This window comes from Megascapheus bottae, unplaced genomic scaffold (assembly GCF_031878675.1).
Source record: "Megascapheus bottae isolate mThoBot1 unplaced genomic scaffold, mThoBot2.hap1 HAP1_SCAFFOLD_403, whole genome shotgun sequence".
Classification (NCBI taxonomy): domain Eukaryota; kingdom Metazoa; phylum Chordata; class Mammalia; order Rodentia; family Geomyidae; genus Megascapheus; species Megascapheus bottae.
This window is the reverse complement of record NW_028327423.1, coordinates 16,994-33,813: the sequence shown is the minus strand read 5'-3', so window position 1 is coordinate 33,813 and position 16,820 is coordinate 16,994. Positions and strand designations below refer to the sequence as shown.

Here is a 16,820-nt window from a genome sequence, read left to right as displayed (position 1 = left end):
TGTAGGTCTGTCTACAAGTACAGTGGCAGGAACAAATACCATAGAAGTATAAATGATCTCCTTAAATAGGTAAGGGCTGGAAATGTACATGAGGGAAATGAGTTTAGCCTTGAAAGGCTATGGAAACCAGAAGGGGTGGAACCAAATGTCAGAGATTGCTGCAAGTTCAATAGGAGTGGCCAGACGCACAAGGGAAAGGTGTGGCCACTGTTTGTAAGTGGAAGTGATGAGCAAAGCCAGACGATTCCTCTGCTTGGGATGGCTTTCCACGCATGCTCCTCAGAACTCAGCCTCCTGATTGTCTGGGCTTACAGAAGTGAGCCATTGAAATCATTGTTACAGTAGCTGTTTTCATGAAGTTCTGGGCTTTGCATGGCCAATGCTGTAATGCTTAAATATGTATTTTAATTTGATTTAGAGCCAAGGGCATGTTCAAAAGGGTTCAGAAAATTTAATAGAAAATCAGATTGAATGCAGGCTTAAAATGTTGGAATCTCAAGTTTCTCCACTAAAACAAGGACAAGAGATGCACAAAATAGAGATTCAACATTCCAAGGAGTTCTGTGTAGAGAGAATAACCCATAGAGAGACTCAACATTATGAACTCAGCAAGTAAGTAATAAACTGAGAATGACAGAACATAATCCAAGGTCAGTGACTGTGTCTCTAGAGAAATGGTTGATGACATTAGTAGGCTATGAGACATAAGTACTATGACTTTGGAATATAATTTAGTAAATTAACTTGTAAAATGTTACTCAAAAATGGGTACTATTATTTTCTTTATATGGATTTTCCCACTTAACTCTCTTATATGATGAATTTATTCTCTTAAATTATCTGCTACATATTCAATGCTAGTAATTAAGAAAGATACGTTGTTGTAAAATTCCTTTGCAGATTTGATATAAATAGAAATGATGAATACAACTGGGTTTTTTTGCAAGATTCTACCCTAATTATTTCTCATGGGGATGTAGCAGAAAAATACTATTAACTTCAAGGTGACAGACACTAGGGTTAGTCTTCTAAACTAAGACTGGAATTGGTCAATTCCGCGGCTGCATTTTTGTGTGTGGCCACTTGAGGGAGGCTGGAGATAAAATGCCTTTAGTGTCGCTCATCTGGGTGGGATATGTGCCTCTTCTTCCAACAATAGGACAAAATATTTTTGGGCAGCAAGTACGTCAGCTTCCTGGTCTCTTTTGTTATGCTCAGCACATTGGAAGCATCGACAGGAAGCATGGCTTGTTCACAGGCTTAACTCCAAGACTGTGTTCAGGAGCCCTTGGAACTGTGGTCCGTAGACACAGGAACTGGAAGTTTCCATAGAGAAGCCTCATGTTCCTTTGACCAAGTTATCAAAGAGACACCTCGAGAGATGATGGCTCATTGTGCTGCTACCCTCATTACACATCCCCTCCACGTGATCACTCTGAGATGTATGATACAATCCATTGGCAGAGAATCCAAATACTGTGGACTTTGTGACTCCATAATAACTATCTTTCGGGAAGAGGGCTTGCTGGGATTCTTTTCGGGTCTCATTCCTCACTGCCTAGGTGACATCATTTCTCTGTGGTTCTGTAACTTCCTGGCCTACCTCGTGAACAGTGGGGTTTCTACCATGAATGAAATGAAAAGTGATTCCCAAGCTGTCACAGCATTCTTTGCCGTATGTTGACCTATCCCTTTATGCTTGTATCTAATCTTATGGCTGTCAACAACTGCAGGCTTGCTGGTGGATCCCCTCCTTACTCCCCACTGTATACTTCCTGGATAGATTGCTGGTACATGCTGCAAAAACAGGGAAATATGAGCCAAGGAAATAGCTTGTTTTTCTGGAAGGTCTCCTGTGGGAACTCTTATTATTATGACCTGAGAATGTTAATTTGAAGATGTGAGGCAGGGACAGTGACATTTCTATAGTCCCAGATGCACAGAATTATGGGAGAGAATGTTGATTTCTATACAGTGTGGCATGCTTTTTAAATAATCATTTAATCTTGGAAAAATGGAAAAAATGCCTTTGTTGTTTCTCTACTGCACTGAAAGGAGAAATGAAGAAGGAGTTAAAATATTTCCTTGTTCAGTGTGATGGCAAGTGGAAGACAGAAGGGGCAAGTCCTGTCAGGCCTCATTGAAGATAGATAAAAGGAAGAAACTGCTCAAGAGCTTTTAAAATGATTTCTGATCCTGCATTCAGCTCTTATTCGTCCCAGAGTTTGTGACTGAATTATAATTCAGTGACAAATGCTTGTTTCCGCTCATAGTATATAGATAGATGATGAGACTGAATGTTTTCTAGTTCTTGGGAATATTATCTAGACACTTTTAAGTTGATTTGCTAAAAGGAAATTGTTCCTTAGGCGTTCTTTATTGACTAACGAAATGCTGGTATTTGTCCTTGGCAAACCTCACAGGACTGTGGACAGCATGAAGGAGGCCATTGAAGGAATTTCCTTGGTGATTGCCCACACTCAGTCTCTTGCCCATACTCCTGTCACAAGGCCTAGCAGCGAGGGCTCTTTTATGGAAAACTTTCCACATGATGCAGAATTGAAGGGAAGTTTCCCTCCTCTAGAAAACCATGTGACTTCTTCCTCAAATGAATACACTTCAGTTGAGAGCCTGGACCAGTACCTGAGCAGGGTCAGTTGCATTTCAATATGTTCCACTGGCTTGCAGTATTTGAATGATTGTTCTTCAGTTTTTGAAATCCTGACTTGTTTGACTGCTTTGTGTTCAGTTAATATTGCTAGCATTCAGTGTTCATAATAGAATTGGAGATCTGGGCATTTTTTAAAACTTCAAGCTCTCATGCTGAATCTCTACAGTTATTTTGTTGTTGTTGTTGTTGGTATGTCTTTGTTGTTTACAGTGGTGCTTCCAATATCCTCCATACCTGTGCTCTCCACTCTCAGAATAATTTCAACAGTTGTTCTGGTTTCATTCATACTATTATCAAATAGTATACTTAAGAGCATTTCATACATGTCCCATACCTTCTTCTGTCATGTCCTCACTCCCCACTGCTGTCCCTTCCCCCAAAAGTTCCTCTTGTACATTCCTATTATTCATCTTTAAAGTCTAGATTTACAAGGTAGAGAGAACCAGTGACATTTGATTCTCTCAGTCTGGTATATTTGGCTTAACATGATAAGCTCTACTTCTATTTTCCTGCAAATGATATTATTTCATTCTTTATAGCTGACTGATTTTCTGTTTTGGCCACATATTGTATTTATGCGTGTGCTCCTTGATGAACAGGTACTTGTTTTGATTCTGTGTTTTAACTCTTTTGAAGAGTACTAATATAAGCACAAAGGTACAGTGAGAAAAGATATGTTTTGTGTAACTTGCCTCCATAAGGATATGGAAATTGGCATTTTAACTTTCTGTGGAAGCTGCATCTGAATTGGTTTGGAAATGAACACTGCTGTCTAGACACATCACTGACTGTGCTTACTACCTGCGTGACTTCACCTCACAGAACCTGATTGTCCTGCACCATCTCAAGCTTACCATCCACTCTTGAACTCATATGCTTACAATGTCAGCAGAGAATTTTATAGACCTGTAAACTTAAAAACTGAACTTTGTTTCATGGATAAAATTGTGTCATTTGTTGACCTACATTTTTTGTTGTTGTCAGTTGTGGGACTTGATATCTAGGCCTGAGCGTAGTCCCTGAGCTCTTTAGCTCAAGGCTACTGCCATATCCCCAAGTCACAGTGCTACTTCCAGTTTTCTGGTGGTTAATTAGAAATGAACAACTCACAAACTTTAGTGCCCAGGTGGCTTTGAACTGCAATCCTCAGATCTCAGCCTCCTGAGTAAGTAGGATTGCAGGAGTGAGCTATGGCACCCACCTACAAAATTTCATAATTACAATGTTCTTGACAAGAACAAGTTTTCCTAAATAACATTTATTATTCTCATTCTTTTGGAAGTGATGATATATTTTCATTGAATTTTAAGGAAATAAGTGAATTTTACTATACTCTATTTCCAACTTCCTGTGCCACACTTGTGAGCTCTATTCTTTGTCTTTAAATTCTGTCATACCATCACTAGAATGCCTGATGGATAAGTGAGTAGTAATAAATAACTTCTATGTTAGGGATGGCGAGCTTAAATTATCAATTTGTTTCTCCTATTCAGATTCTGTGCTTACTGTCCTCCTCTCATCTATAGGTGTCATGTAACCATTTCATCCCACCTTGTGATACAGACCCGGTAAGTCCCCGTGTGTGCACCCCTGGAAATGTGCAAACTGTGACACATGCCAGTCACTGCTGAGTGTGTGAGAGTACATTGATGACAGTTTTGCTATTTATCCACTGTTTGAATATTTCTAGACCAAGATTAAAAATTACAGAAGCAAAATATTTATTGGAACACATAGACAAATATGTCATGTGACCCAGCTGTTTAGCCATTTACATCAGTGAGCCTTGGCTCAGAGCTCTGATGGGATACTCTAGATGTTTGAACACATAGAGAAGTCACAGAGGTCTGGGTTAAAAATGAAATTCAGCCACATCTTCCTGTTCAGCTCCTGCCCAAATGGACTTATAGAAGGAAAAAAATGAAAGATGCCCAAACATGTTTTAATATATAATTCATGATATCCTAGCTGGATAGTGTTTGTTTTGTTTTGTTTCAGAGTTTTTCATCAAAAAAAAAAAAACGAGGCTCCAGGTATTCATGATACACAGTCATTTACTGGACTCATCTGGCACAAATGAGGAGCACACAAAAGCTTTCTACTTCCCCATTGTTAGGCTTAACATAAATGTGGAATATTCTCCTTAGCACTTAGCAGAAAGATTAGAGAATTATTTTTCAAGAAAATGATGATTGAGTATGAAAAATGAATACATTGACCCAAGCAAGATGTAGGGGAAAATAATTTACATAGTTGGAGGCAAGTAGGTTTTTGCTGATTTTTAATGGTATACAAATCATAGAATGTTTACATAGAATCTAATGGATATCATGTATGCACGATTATGCTGTGTGGAATTTGACTTTTGACTTTGAGTCTTTGATATTCTTTTATTGTTGGGATAATGTATAGAAGGGCTACAGTTACATTCATCAGTTAGTAGGTGCATTACTTCTCACACATTGATACCCCTTCTTGTGTTTTTGTTTCCATTTCCCTCTCTCCACCCCCTCCCAGTCATCTTGTTTTCCCTCTTCCCTTTCCTATTTCAAATAAACAAATACACATATATATAATATACCAGGCAACGAAGTCAGATACAGTAACAATATGAGATTAACCAAAGGGCAAAAAAGAAAAGAGAAATAGTACATTAAGAACAACAGTCACATAAGATAAAGCTCTTGTTTCCATATCCTAGAGATCCTTTCATTTAGTCTCATCCTATATGACTTTAGGTACCTAGGTTTTACACTATTGTAATCATCTGCTAGGAGAGTCCTAGATGTGTACTAATTATTACAAACGAGGGAAACCATTGAGCCTATAGATTCCTTTGGGTCTGGATTACTTCACTTAATGTGATTGAGTCTTTGATTTTCTTATTCTTTGAAATATCAGATTTCACGAGTCCTGATCTAGGAAGAGTTCAATACTCTTTTAGAATCTCTCTCTCTCTCTCTCTCTCTCTCTCTCTCTCTCTCTCTCTCTCTCTCTCTCTCTCTCTCTCTCTCACAGACTCATACACACACAGATACACACACACACACACACACACACACACACACAAATGGGTTTAAAGTTCAGAGTTAATTCATCTGTTTTAAATATTTTAAACTACAGTCCTCCTTTGTTCCTGGAAACAAGAAGAATGCCCAAGAGAAGTAAAAGATTGCTGTGATGCCAGAAATCTTTAAGAAAAAAGCAAAGGAATATCACAGAACCTCATGAAAAATGTGACAAAAAGAAACTATTTGCCCAAAGGATGCTGTGAAAGGCAAAGAGGAAGATGTTCATGAGTACCCAGGAATGTCCCAAACTGAGATCTGAATGCCTGGTACAGCACAAGAACCTGGCCAACTTCTAGATACCTGGGCAAAACCAAATTGGCCTTTCACATCAGAATCAGAAATTTCAATGTAGTGAGCCTAGAGTTCCTAAAGGTTTTACAATATGTCTGTTTTGATAGATTCCAATAACACTTTTGTTACGCTCAATAAAGCTTCCATTATCATGCTTGTTACACAACAAAAGACTTTTAATTTCTACTTCTTGTTATTACTGCTCTTACTCCTCAGTAGAAAGATGGTCAGAGGTGGTAGATGAGTTTGGGAATAGGTGGAGAAAAGTGAGATAAGATAATGTTGGGTTATTAATAGAAGAGAGGAACATTGTTTTCATTGGTGGTGGTGGTTGGTGGGGCTTGAACTCTGGGCCTGGCCATGGTTCCTGAGCTCTTTTCTCTCAAGGATAGTTCTCTACTTTGAGTCATAGCACCACTTCCAGTTTTCCCAAGCCCTAAGTTTAAGCACTGGGACTGGCAAAAAAAAAACAAAACTTGGGACTGGCACTATCATTTTTTCCTCTGGAAGCACAGATGATAGTTTAAGTCTATAGTTTTCAAGAATACAATTCTAATTAATCCCAAATAACTACAAAACCAAACAACAACTAAAACTTCAAGCCTATCAAGTTCAGTTAAGTTTTGGGGGGCTTATTTATTTTTTGGTTGGTCATGGGGCTTGAACTCTGGGCTTGGACCTGGTTTTGTCCTTGAGCTCTTCAGCTCAAGGCTAGCTCTCTACCACAATGACACTTCCAGTTTTCTGATGGGTTTAATAAGAAATAAGAATCTCATGGACTTTCCTGCCTGGGCTAGCTTTGAACCTTGATCCTTAGATCTCAGCCTCCTGAGTAGCTATGATTACAGGTGTGAACCGCCAGCATCCAACAAGTTCAGTTTAGTTTATCTTGACTTTTCAGATTTATCTCCTACTCTTTTGAGGAAAGAGTATGGTGAGCAGTTATGATGGGACAGTTGGGTAGATGGACTCAACAGTTCTTGTTCTCTAGTGTGTGGGGGAACTCTGGTTACCAATAATTATACATATCAATACAGATAATAGAAAAAATTGGGGGTTTGTACTGATGGATATGCTATTTACACAGTAGGCCACAACTATTTACAACTATGTACCAAATAAAACACTTAACGTTGTTGTAAATTGGTGAGTCTATTGGATAAATCCCAGAGTTTGATGATCGTAGCCCAGTGACCACTGATTTCTCAACTGCAGTTGAGGTTGGAGGTGGTGGGAGTCTGGGTTTGTTTCATTTCTGCTTTTAGGAAGCAGCCCTTTGCTGTTTTGAACTGTGATCTTCAGATCACATCCTTCTGAGAAGCCAGAATTACAGGCTTGAGCCACCAGTCCCCAGAATACTGTTTTTGATGCAAACCCCAGAGCCTAGAGTTATTAAACAGACTTAGCTGTGATCATAGCTCAAATCTCCCTGGAAGGCCCAACCCTCTATCTCCCTGATGCTTTCTCTCTGGTGATCTCAACCAGACACTGTGTAGAGTGCATCCCTGTTTCTATCCTGTGAAGAACAAGACAACAACTTCAGCCTCTGGGAACACACAGGCTCCTTTTTTGAGGCTTCTTCAGTTCCTCTTGTATCCCCATGAGTCAAAACAGAGGAGTGCCATGTACAGAGAAACTTGAAGGTCTTTTATTGAAGACAGTGGGCCTAGAGCTGGCTATTTCCAAAAAGATTCTCTCAACCAGGAAGGGAAGTTGAGCTGGGTTTTGAAAGTCAGCAAAGCTTAATTGGCAGCGAGGCTAGCTTCTGACCAATTAAGCAGACAACTGGGGCAATGAGGAACCAGCAAGAGGTGTGCTTTAACTCCAGGTGGCCAGAGGCCAGGACTGGGTTAGATAGTTCATCCCCCCCCCCTTAGTGGTAACTAATGGAAGCATTGGTTTAGTTTGAAGTCATTCTCAGTTGTTAGGTAAGGTGGTATAATGGCTGAGGAGGTACCCTGGGGTAAAATTTGTCCTGGGTAGTCACAGCTGCTCTTGCCACACAGTTTCCATTCTGTACGACACAGCTCCCGTCCCTGTAGAGGCTGACATCCACACATAGCCATGTGGTTCTTGCAGGCCAGGGTGAGTCAGCTGGCTAAGGTCTAGCAGGGCTGGACTGTCATGAATGGGAGCCTCTGGGTTGTCATCAGGAAGAAGTGGGGCTGGGTTTAGACATCACCTGGGTGCAAACTGGAGCTGAGGCTGGTACTACATGTATAATCATGAATCATCTAAGTCTCTATGGTATGAGGGGTGATCGGTGTCAGCTTCTTTTTTTTTTTTTGGCTGATCCTAGGACTTAAACTTGGGGCCTGGCTGCTGTCCCTTAACTTCTTTTGCTCAAGGTGAGCACTCTACCACTTGAGCCATAGTACCGCTTCTGGATTTTTGAGTAGTTTACTGGAGTGAGAGTCTCATGGAGTTTCCTTCCCAGGTTGGCTTTGAACTGCAATCATCAGATCTCAGCCTCCTGAGAAGCTAGGATGAGAGGTGTGAGCTACCAGTGCCCAGCTAAGACACATTTCAGGTATAATCACTGCATATTTCTAATACAGATTGGTTTACCCAAGAAAGTAAAGAATAAACTACAGCGCAGCTCCATTAACCTAAGAGTTAAATTTTAATATCAAAGATGTAGCCAGCAATGAGCATGCAGGTAACCATCAAAGACATTGTAAAGATAAGTCCCAAACTGCTCCTCTCAGTGAAGTCCTTTGTTGAGTCACAGCATAAAAGACTACTGGGACCTAACCTAAGAGTGTGCTCTCTAATTTAGGATGGAAATCCCTTCTGTAGTGGTCATGAGACCTGTAGTCTTCTCATCTAGTTGGTTTTCCATTTCATTGACTGCATCTCCATCATAATTCCTCCAGACAACTGTTCACAATGCTTGTATCTGGAACCCAAGAGGCACTGCAGCTTTCCACCTGAAATACACCAGCTTGTGTCTGTAAAGAAATTTAGCTGTAGAAGGCCAAATAACGGTTAAAAGAACATCAAATCCAGAACCTCATTGGAAACAGAGTCCACTGAAAATACACTAGCTATAGTTTCATTATATTATTTTCCTCATTTTCAACAATTTTCTGTTACCAATCATCTTATGCCTGCATCTTTTGGTTTTTTTTTTTTGTCAGTTGTGGGGCTTGAACTCAGGGCCGAGGTGCTGTGCCTCTTTGTGTTTGAGGATAGTACTCTGCCACTTGAGCTACAGTGCCACTTCCCCTTTTTGAGTGATTAATTGGAGATCAGTATTTCATGGGTATTTTTTCTGTCCAAACTGGCTTTGAACCATGATCCTCAGATCTCAACTTCTTGAGTAGCGAGGATTACAGGTGTGAGCCACTTGCATGGCAGATATGAGGGCAATGATAGAAAATAAAATTTTGCCATTCTCCCCCAAACTACTCCAAAATAGGAAAATTATTTTTATTCATGATTGATAGTACTGCACGTGAAGTTCACTGGGTGAATATAGTGGGAAGGAAATGCCAAAAGTAACCACAGATTGTTTCCATTTATGTGATTCCAGACATGTCAGAATAGAAAATACTTCTTCCAAAAGCAAAAGAGCAGAGCAACATAGGATAAGAGGAGAGGAAATAGAGATGATGGGAGCCAAGAGAACATTCTAGTAATTAATGCTGCATTTCAGAGACATTTTTACATGAAATGAATATCTAAAAGCACTACCATCAATAAGCACATTTCAGTTTTCTTTATTTATCCTGTTTCATATGAATATTGTACTTTTTATACAAAAAAGAAACTAAAGTCATATCATAGTAATGAATTGGGTATATGGTAGTTTAGGATAATATTTTACAGTTTACTGATCATAAGCTGAATCTATATAATAGTGATATTTCTGATTCCTGACTCCATTTTGAAACCCACTAAAGTGCAAGAGTATCACTCTTTTTATTTGCCTCAAATTTTCTTCCTTTTTTTTTGCCTTTTTTGGGGGGGCTTGAGTTGAGGGCCTGGGCACTGTCCTTGAACTTTCTCAAGGGTAGAGCTCTACCACTTGAGCCTCAGCACCACTTTCAGCTTTTTTCTATGTATGTGGTACCGAGGAATCGAACCCAGGTTTTTGTGCATGCTAGGCAAGCACTCAACCACTATGCCAAACTCCCGGCCCAAATTTTCTTCCTTTTAAGTAGAAAAGAATCAAGTCTCAAAAACTTTGAAATTCAATTGTGTTACAGTACTTGCTCCAACAGATGTGTGAGGATATTTGTGAAAGGCAGTTGAACCTCAAATTATAACACATTCAGAAGCTTGTTTCCAAAATGAAGGGTTGCTGCAGTGGTAGCAAGTAATATTAGCAATCTCAAGTCATTTTGTCTGAAGCCAAATCTAAGGAAGACAGAATTGTAAGGAAAAACAGTTCATGGGACTCTTTTCTTCAATACATTATCGTCTTTCTCTACATATAACATGTCAAATTCACCATCATGAACTTTCTGAAATTGAGCCATGTTTTAAAAAAATGGTTTAAAAATCACACCTTTCATCCTTTTTCTTTAGTTAAAGTTTTGAACTGAAATGTTATGTGTGACAAGTAGCTGGCCCAAGTGATATAAACAAGTAAATCATATTAAACTTCTTTGTCAATATAAAGAGCTACATCATTCTATCATACTTGCCTTGAATTTAGGCATGAGAAAAACTTATCATAGCAATTCAAAAGGAGCGGATCAAAGAAAAGGAAAACTGTAGAAGAAGCAAAGACTTGATGAAAGCAATATTTGTAAAACACTCAGATCTGATAGTCAAGTATTAAAAATGCTCTAAAGGAGATAATGAACAAGGTCTACTATAACAGTCAGAAAATAAGACAATCTCACAAAAAAGAAATGGCATTGATAGGCTCTCTGCTGTTAAATGTAAAGACTAATGATCCAGTCCACAATTCCTTTTGGATTCTCAAAGGGGTTCATTTGAACATTATAAATCTCTTACTCTATTTTTCTCTTGGTTCTTTTCAGGGAATAGTTAGTTAGAGGTAGCGGAGAGGGAGAGACAGAGAGAGAGAAAGAGAGAGGAAGAGAGGGAGAGAGAGAGGGAGAAAGAGAAGGAGAAAGAGAGGGAGATAGAGAAGTTTCAGTATCCTTCAAGGGCATAAAGTAACTCAGCTTGCAGAGAAACACAATGGTTATAACCAATGTGAGAAAGCCTACCCTTCCTCTACTTACCTTAAAAGCCCAGGAAAGAATTCACACTGGAGAGAAATCCTAGGAATGTAAACAATATGAAAAAACATTCCACTTTTCCAGGGTCCTTTAATGAACTTACACTGGAGAGAAGCTCTATGGATGTAAGCAATGTGGGAAAACCTTCATTCTTCCCCATTTCCTTAAAAGACAGGAAAGAATGTACACCAGAGAGAAACTCTGTAGATATATGCAATGTGGAAAAACATTCTCTTTGTCTTGTTAACTTGAGGCACAATAAAGTAGTAACACTAGAGAGAAACCCTTCAATGTGAGTGATGTGGGAAAACATTATTTCTGGTTATCTTTGAAGACATGAAAAATCTCACACTGGAGAGAAATCCTAAGGATGTAAGCAGTGTGGAATAATATTTATTCATTCCTGCTACCTTCAAAAACATGAGAGAACTCAGACAAAAAACCCTATATGTGTAAGCAGAGTGGGATTTTCTTCACACAACTCTCTCACCATTAGAGACATGAAAGAATTCACACTAAAGAGAAAAACCTATTTGCATAAACATTGTGTGAATAGTGTCTCTTGTCTAAGTGCCTTGCGAATCAAACTATACATGATGGTGAGAAACCATGTGGACATAAACAATATGGGGAAGAATTCACTCCTTGTCATTCCCTGTAAATCCTCCTCTTGTTTTTTTTTTGTTTATTTGGGTTTTTTGTCATGAGGCAGAGCAGGAACCAGAGCACTGAACAGTGACCCTGCAGGTCAACCAGCTGCCCTTTGCCTCCTGTCAGGCCCTCTTCTGTGATGATGAATTAGGCAGTAATCCTTTCAGGGAGGAAATTTCATTTGTTTGGTTATTTTTAAGTTTTATTTGTTATTGTTATTATAAAGGTGATATACACAAGGTTACAGCTACGAAAGTCAGATAATGAATGCATTTATTTTTCTTTTCAAACTTTTACTAGTCAGGGGGCTTGGGCACTGTCTTTGTGCTCTTTTGCTCAAACATTTTACCACTTTGAGCCACAGCACCATTTCTGGTTTTCCGGTCGTTCGTTGGAGATGAGTCTCATGGACTTTACTAATTGGGCTGGCTTTGAACTGTGATCCTCAATTTCCGCCTCCCGAGTACAAGGATGACAGGCATTCGCCACTAGTGCCCAGCTGTCACAGGTTCACTTCTTTTTAGACAGTGTCAGTCTGCCCTTTCTCTCTCCATTTATTGTTTGTGCTCATATTTGTATTTGAAATCAGCCTTTGGCATTGTCCCTTAGTTTTTGTTATCAAGGATAGTGCTTTACTCCTTGTGTCACAGCTCCACTTCTGGGTTTTGGATAGTTTGGTCTTATGGTCTTTTCTTTCTGGCTGTCCTCAGATATCAGCATTCTAAGTAGCTAGGATTACTGACACTTGGCACTCTAGAGCACAAATCTTATGTCAGAAGCATGGATGGGCATGGAGGAATCTTTCTCCTCTGGGTCTTGGTGTACCAACACAGGAAGGTTGGCTCATAGGTGGTGATCACCTGATGCCAGGGCACCAGAATGTGATTACCTGTAATGCAGAAGGGCCTGCGGGGCCATATCTGGGAACACTTTGGCTGCCACACCTAAGGTAGGTGCTTCTTACATGAAGATGGAGGCCCCGGATGGTGTTCAGCACACTACAGTGCCCATGACAACCACACAGAGAACGATCCCATCCCAGTGTCCACAGTGTTTCCTATAAAGGGGGTGCAGGAACAGAAGCCCATAGACCAATCAGGAGCTGGGTCAGACCCTTCAGAAAGGCACAGAGACCAGGAAGCTTAATAGGAAGCAACGCTGTTAATCCCTGCCACGTGAATTGTTACTTGTTTTCTCTGTGCCTCAGTTTCCAAATGTGCAATATGGATATCCCAGTTCCCGGTTTGAAGTCTTTAGAAGGACGACTAGGTGAAGTAATCTGTTAAAAATTCAAACATCCAGTTCCCAGTGCCTGAAATCTGAGCTAGTTTAGGGCTTGAGAGTTGAGGATTGTGTTTTAAAGCCAGTCTTGACCAAAAAAAAAAAAAAAAAGGAAGCTCAGGGACAGAGTTCAAGCCTTAGGACACACACGCCCACACACACACACACACACACACGAAAACAAGAGTTTGAGAGGGGAGTGCTGCAGCTCTGGATAATTTACAGGAAGCGACTCAACTTGTCTCCTCTCTTCCAGATGACAGCCAGTGGTTGGCAGAATCTAGTTCTCCCATCCTATGCTGAGCCCTCAGTGAGGAAGCCCTAGACCTTAGCTGACTGGCCAGAGGCCCTGGCATTGGGGCTGTGCTGTCCCTGCCCCCTTCCTCTGGGCTCCGCCCCCACACTCTCGGGCATGCCCACTCTACATAGGGGACAGTGGGTGACAAGGCCTTGGGTTCCTTGACTGGAAACCTCCTTGCACTGCTCTCTGGGTAGTGGATGCACTTGGGAGCTTCAGGAGGATGCAGCACCTTTCTGCCATGCTGCTCACTTGAGCGCCCGGTAGGATCAGGCCAAGTCTAGTTCCTCAGGGCTCCTCAAGGCCCACAGCCTTCCATGTCCCACAGGAGGCTCAGAACCCGGCATGGGCCCCCTGGGCTTCTCGCAGAGCCCACATGACAGACCTGAGCCACAGCATCCAGCTTTTTATTGAGCTGAAACTTGTGATATTTTGCTGTGATGTCCTTGGACTACCATACTCACTTCTCAGCTTCCTGGGTAGCTGGGATTATAGATTTAAGTCACTGCACCTGTGTTAACCATTCTTCTCTAAGTCTTTCTGCACATACATTTTTTCATTTTCTTCAAATTAACATTTTATATGGACGTTTCATGTTTTTGTGTTCTTCTTTGGATCTATACTCAAAATGTGATTATGATTTGTGCTTCTGATATGCCTCACATGATAAAAGTTTAAATCCAAATCAGCCTTACAGAGCAGTAGGAATTAAGAATCCTATTTTGTTTTTAACCCTTAGCTTCTTACCAAATGAAAATAATTCTAAAGGCTCCAACTTCATAATTTCATATTAATATCATTAATGCCCAAGATAAGGGTGTAAATATACCATGTAGTGTCCAAGTGTTACCTTCAGTGTATAGATTGAGGGAGATAAGAGTCTGACATAACCTAACTTCTTGTGTCTGAAGGAGATAATTGAAAGGGTGTCTAATATTGCAAAACAAACAGAATCTTTCATTTTAATGAGTGGAATCAAAAAAATACAATCAAGTGTTTATAGACTGATGTAAATACAGCTTAGCATAGATTTACATTGGATATTCTGCTGTGAGTATACACAGATAAAAGACCCTGTAGAGACTATAACCAAGTTGAAGGAAACCATTAATCCACATATCCTATAGGAACATAGGAATTGGTAATTTATGCCATGTTAAAATTCTGTTATTTATAAAATTACGTATAAAATTGTGTTACATTGTATATTTGCTATGTATAGACACTGAATCAATTTCTCCTTCTGAAAATTTACCGCTGGAGAAACAGTTAATCAGTGAACAAACAGGATGCATATTTACATTGTAGTGTTGTATCAGCAAAGAATTGTCTCCAGAACCCCTTCAATGTAGGAATTGAGAAGGATTTTTCTTGGTGGCTGAAAGGAATACCAGTAGGAGGAAACATTCATATTGAGATTATGGCTCCTCCAGAGAAACAATACTGACAGACATGCCTCCAGGGACGCAGAGCAGAGAGTGCCTAGGTTCATCATTTTATCCTTCCAATCAGGGAATGAGCAGGAGGCAGCTAGAAAGATACCCATTTCCTTGGCATCTATGTTGTCATAATGAATAGGAAAGGAATGATGGCAGAAGGAAATATTTCTCACATTTAAGAAATATTTTCTGAGTAACACACCTACTATCTGGTGAATGTAACTGTAATCCTTCTATACATTACAATAATAATAATAATAATAATAATAATAATAATAATAATAATGAAATATCTTCTGGAAGTCGTGCTGTGGTTCAAGTGGTAGAGCACTAGCCTTGAGCTAAAGAGCTCAGGGACAGCATCCAGATCTAGAATTCAAGCCCTACCACCGGAATAAAGAAATATCTTCCTACCAAACACAATTTATACTTTTGTTAATCAAGAGGCTGGGAACTGGAAGGTCCAAGTTCAAGGCCAATTCATCACAACAGTCTGGAAGACTCCCTGTCCATAATAAGTAGCAAAAACGGATGTAGGCATTGTGCCTCAAGTGGTAGAGCCCTGGAGTGGTCTAGAAAGCTGAGCAAGAGTAAGGGGCCCTCATTTTAATGATTGGAACCGGCTGAATCTGAAAACCAAAGAAACAAAGAATTGCCCTTTTGCTTTATATCTTAAAGCTTATTATAATTTTTTCTCATAGGGGAAAGATGTACATTGTGGTAAAACTTGCTCTATTAAATCTAATGCACAGAACAAAGTTTCCATTGAACTCTCTGATATGATTTACTACTCTCTTCTCACTGAAAGCTTTTCCTTAATGCATAGGTTAATATGCTTTTCTGTCCTTGTGTATCTAGGACAGAGCTCTCGTTTTTCCTTTTGGGGTTGCTCCTGAGTCTTGAATTAGGGCCCAGGCACTGATTATTTTGTTCCAGGTTAGCAGTCTCCCACTTGAGCCACAGCTCCATTTCTGGATTTTTAAGTGGTTCATTGCAGAAAAGACTCTCACAGACTTTGCTGCCTAAGCTGGTTTCAAACTTTGATTCTTTGATCTCAGCCTCCTAAGTAGTTAGCAGTACGGTGTGAATCACCAGAGCCCAGCTGGCATAACCTTTTCTTTTGTTTAAATCACTATTAGGAATTCTCTTATCATGGGAATATCATCTTTTTATATATAAGCAATTCCTCTCTTGAAAAATTTTTATATTTAATTCTATCCCAGTGAAATAGTAGTACTTTAAAAATTATGTATTTGATACCCTATCTTCCAAAGCTCATGGGATGTTCTTGAGTTAATTGCTTGCTGAAATATTCCCATCAGCCATAGTTCTGTGTATCTGCAAGGTTTTCCCATACTCACATGCTTGAAGGACATGACCAGTGACCTGACAACTATAGCAGCAACAACACTTGTTTTCAATGCTTATCAAGAAGAAATTGCCTAAATGATAAAGCCAGTTCAAACAAGGTCCTTTTTATTGAACAGTATTAATTAATATTGAAAAATAATTTAGAAATAGTAGCCATTGTCATCAGAAAGAAGGATATCCCCCATTTGTAAGGAAATGTAAAGACCTGGAAAAAATCATATTAAGTGAAGTAATCCAGACCCAAAGGAACATAGGCTCAATGGTTTCCCTCATTTGTCATAATTAGTACAAACCTTGGACTCTCCTAGCAGAGGATTACAATTAGCTCAAAACCAAGTTACAAAAAGCTGCATAGGATGAGGCTAAATGAAAGGACCTCCAGGATATGGAAACAAGAGAAATATAATATGTGATCGTTGTTCTAAATGTACTATGTTATTTCCCAACTCTTTTGTTGTCCCTTGTCATATTGTTACAGTATCTTACCTTGTTATTTGGTATATGGTATATACATTTATTTGTTTTTTTGAAATAGGAAAGGGAAGGGGG

The 16,820-nt window shown here is 39.6% G+C and overlaps 1 protein-coding gene and 1 pseudogene across 11 annotated transcripts in view; both read left to right on the top strand.

Moving 5' to 3' along the window:
* LOC150039887 (ankyrin repeat domain-containing protein 26-like) overlaps positions 1 to 6,204 on the top strand; it is a 29,593-nt gene extending 23,389 nt beyond the window's left edge. For 7 of the 11 annotated variants that reach the window (XM_090327529.1, XM_090327531.1, XM_090327530.1 and 4 more), the window contains 4 exons: positions 419 to 612; positions 2,424 to 2,652; positions 4,198 to 4,239; positions 5,795 to 6,204. In XM_090327529.1, coding sequence (XP_090183655.1) covers positions 485 to 612; positions 2,424 to 2,652; positions 4,198 to 4,239; positions 5,795 to 5,839 — 444 coding nt within the window. In that variant the 5' untranslated portion in view covers positions 419 to 484 and the 3' untranslated portion in view covers positions 5,840 to 6,204. Of the gene's footprint in view, positions 1 to 418; positions 613 to 2,423; positions 2,653 to 4,164; positions 4,240 to 5,794 lie in introns of all 11 variants that reach the window. The other 4 variants (XM_090327539.1, XM_090327538.1, XM_090327537.1 and 1 more) reach the window with 2 other exon arrangements.
* On the top strand, positions 1,262 to 2,004 carry LOC150039888 (mitochondrial carrier homolog 2 pseudogene; annotated as a pseudogene).
* Positions 6,205 to 16,820: the final 10,616 nt, after the last annotated feature.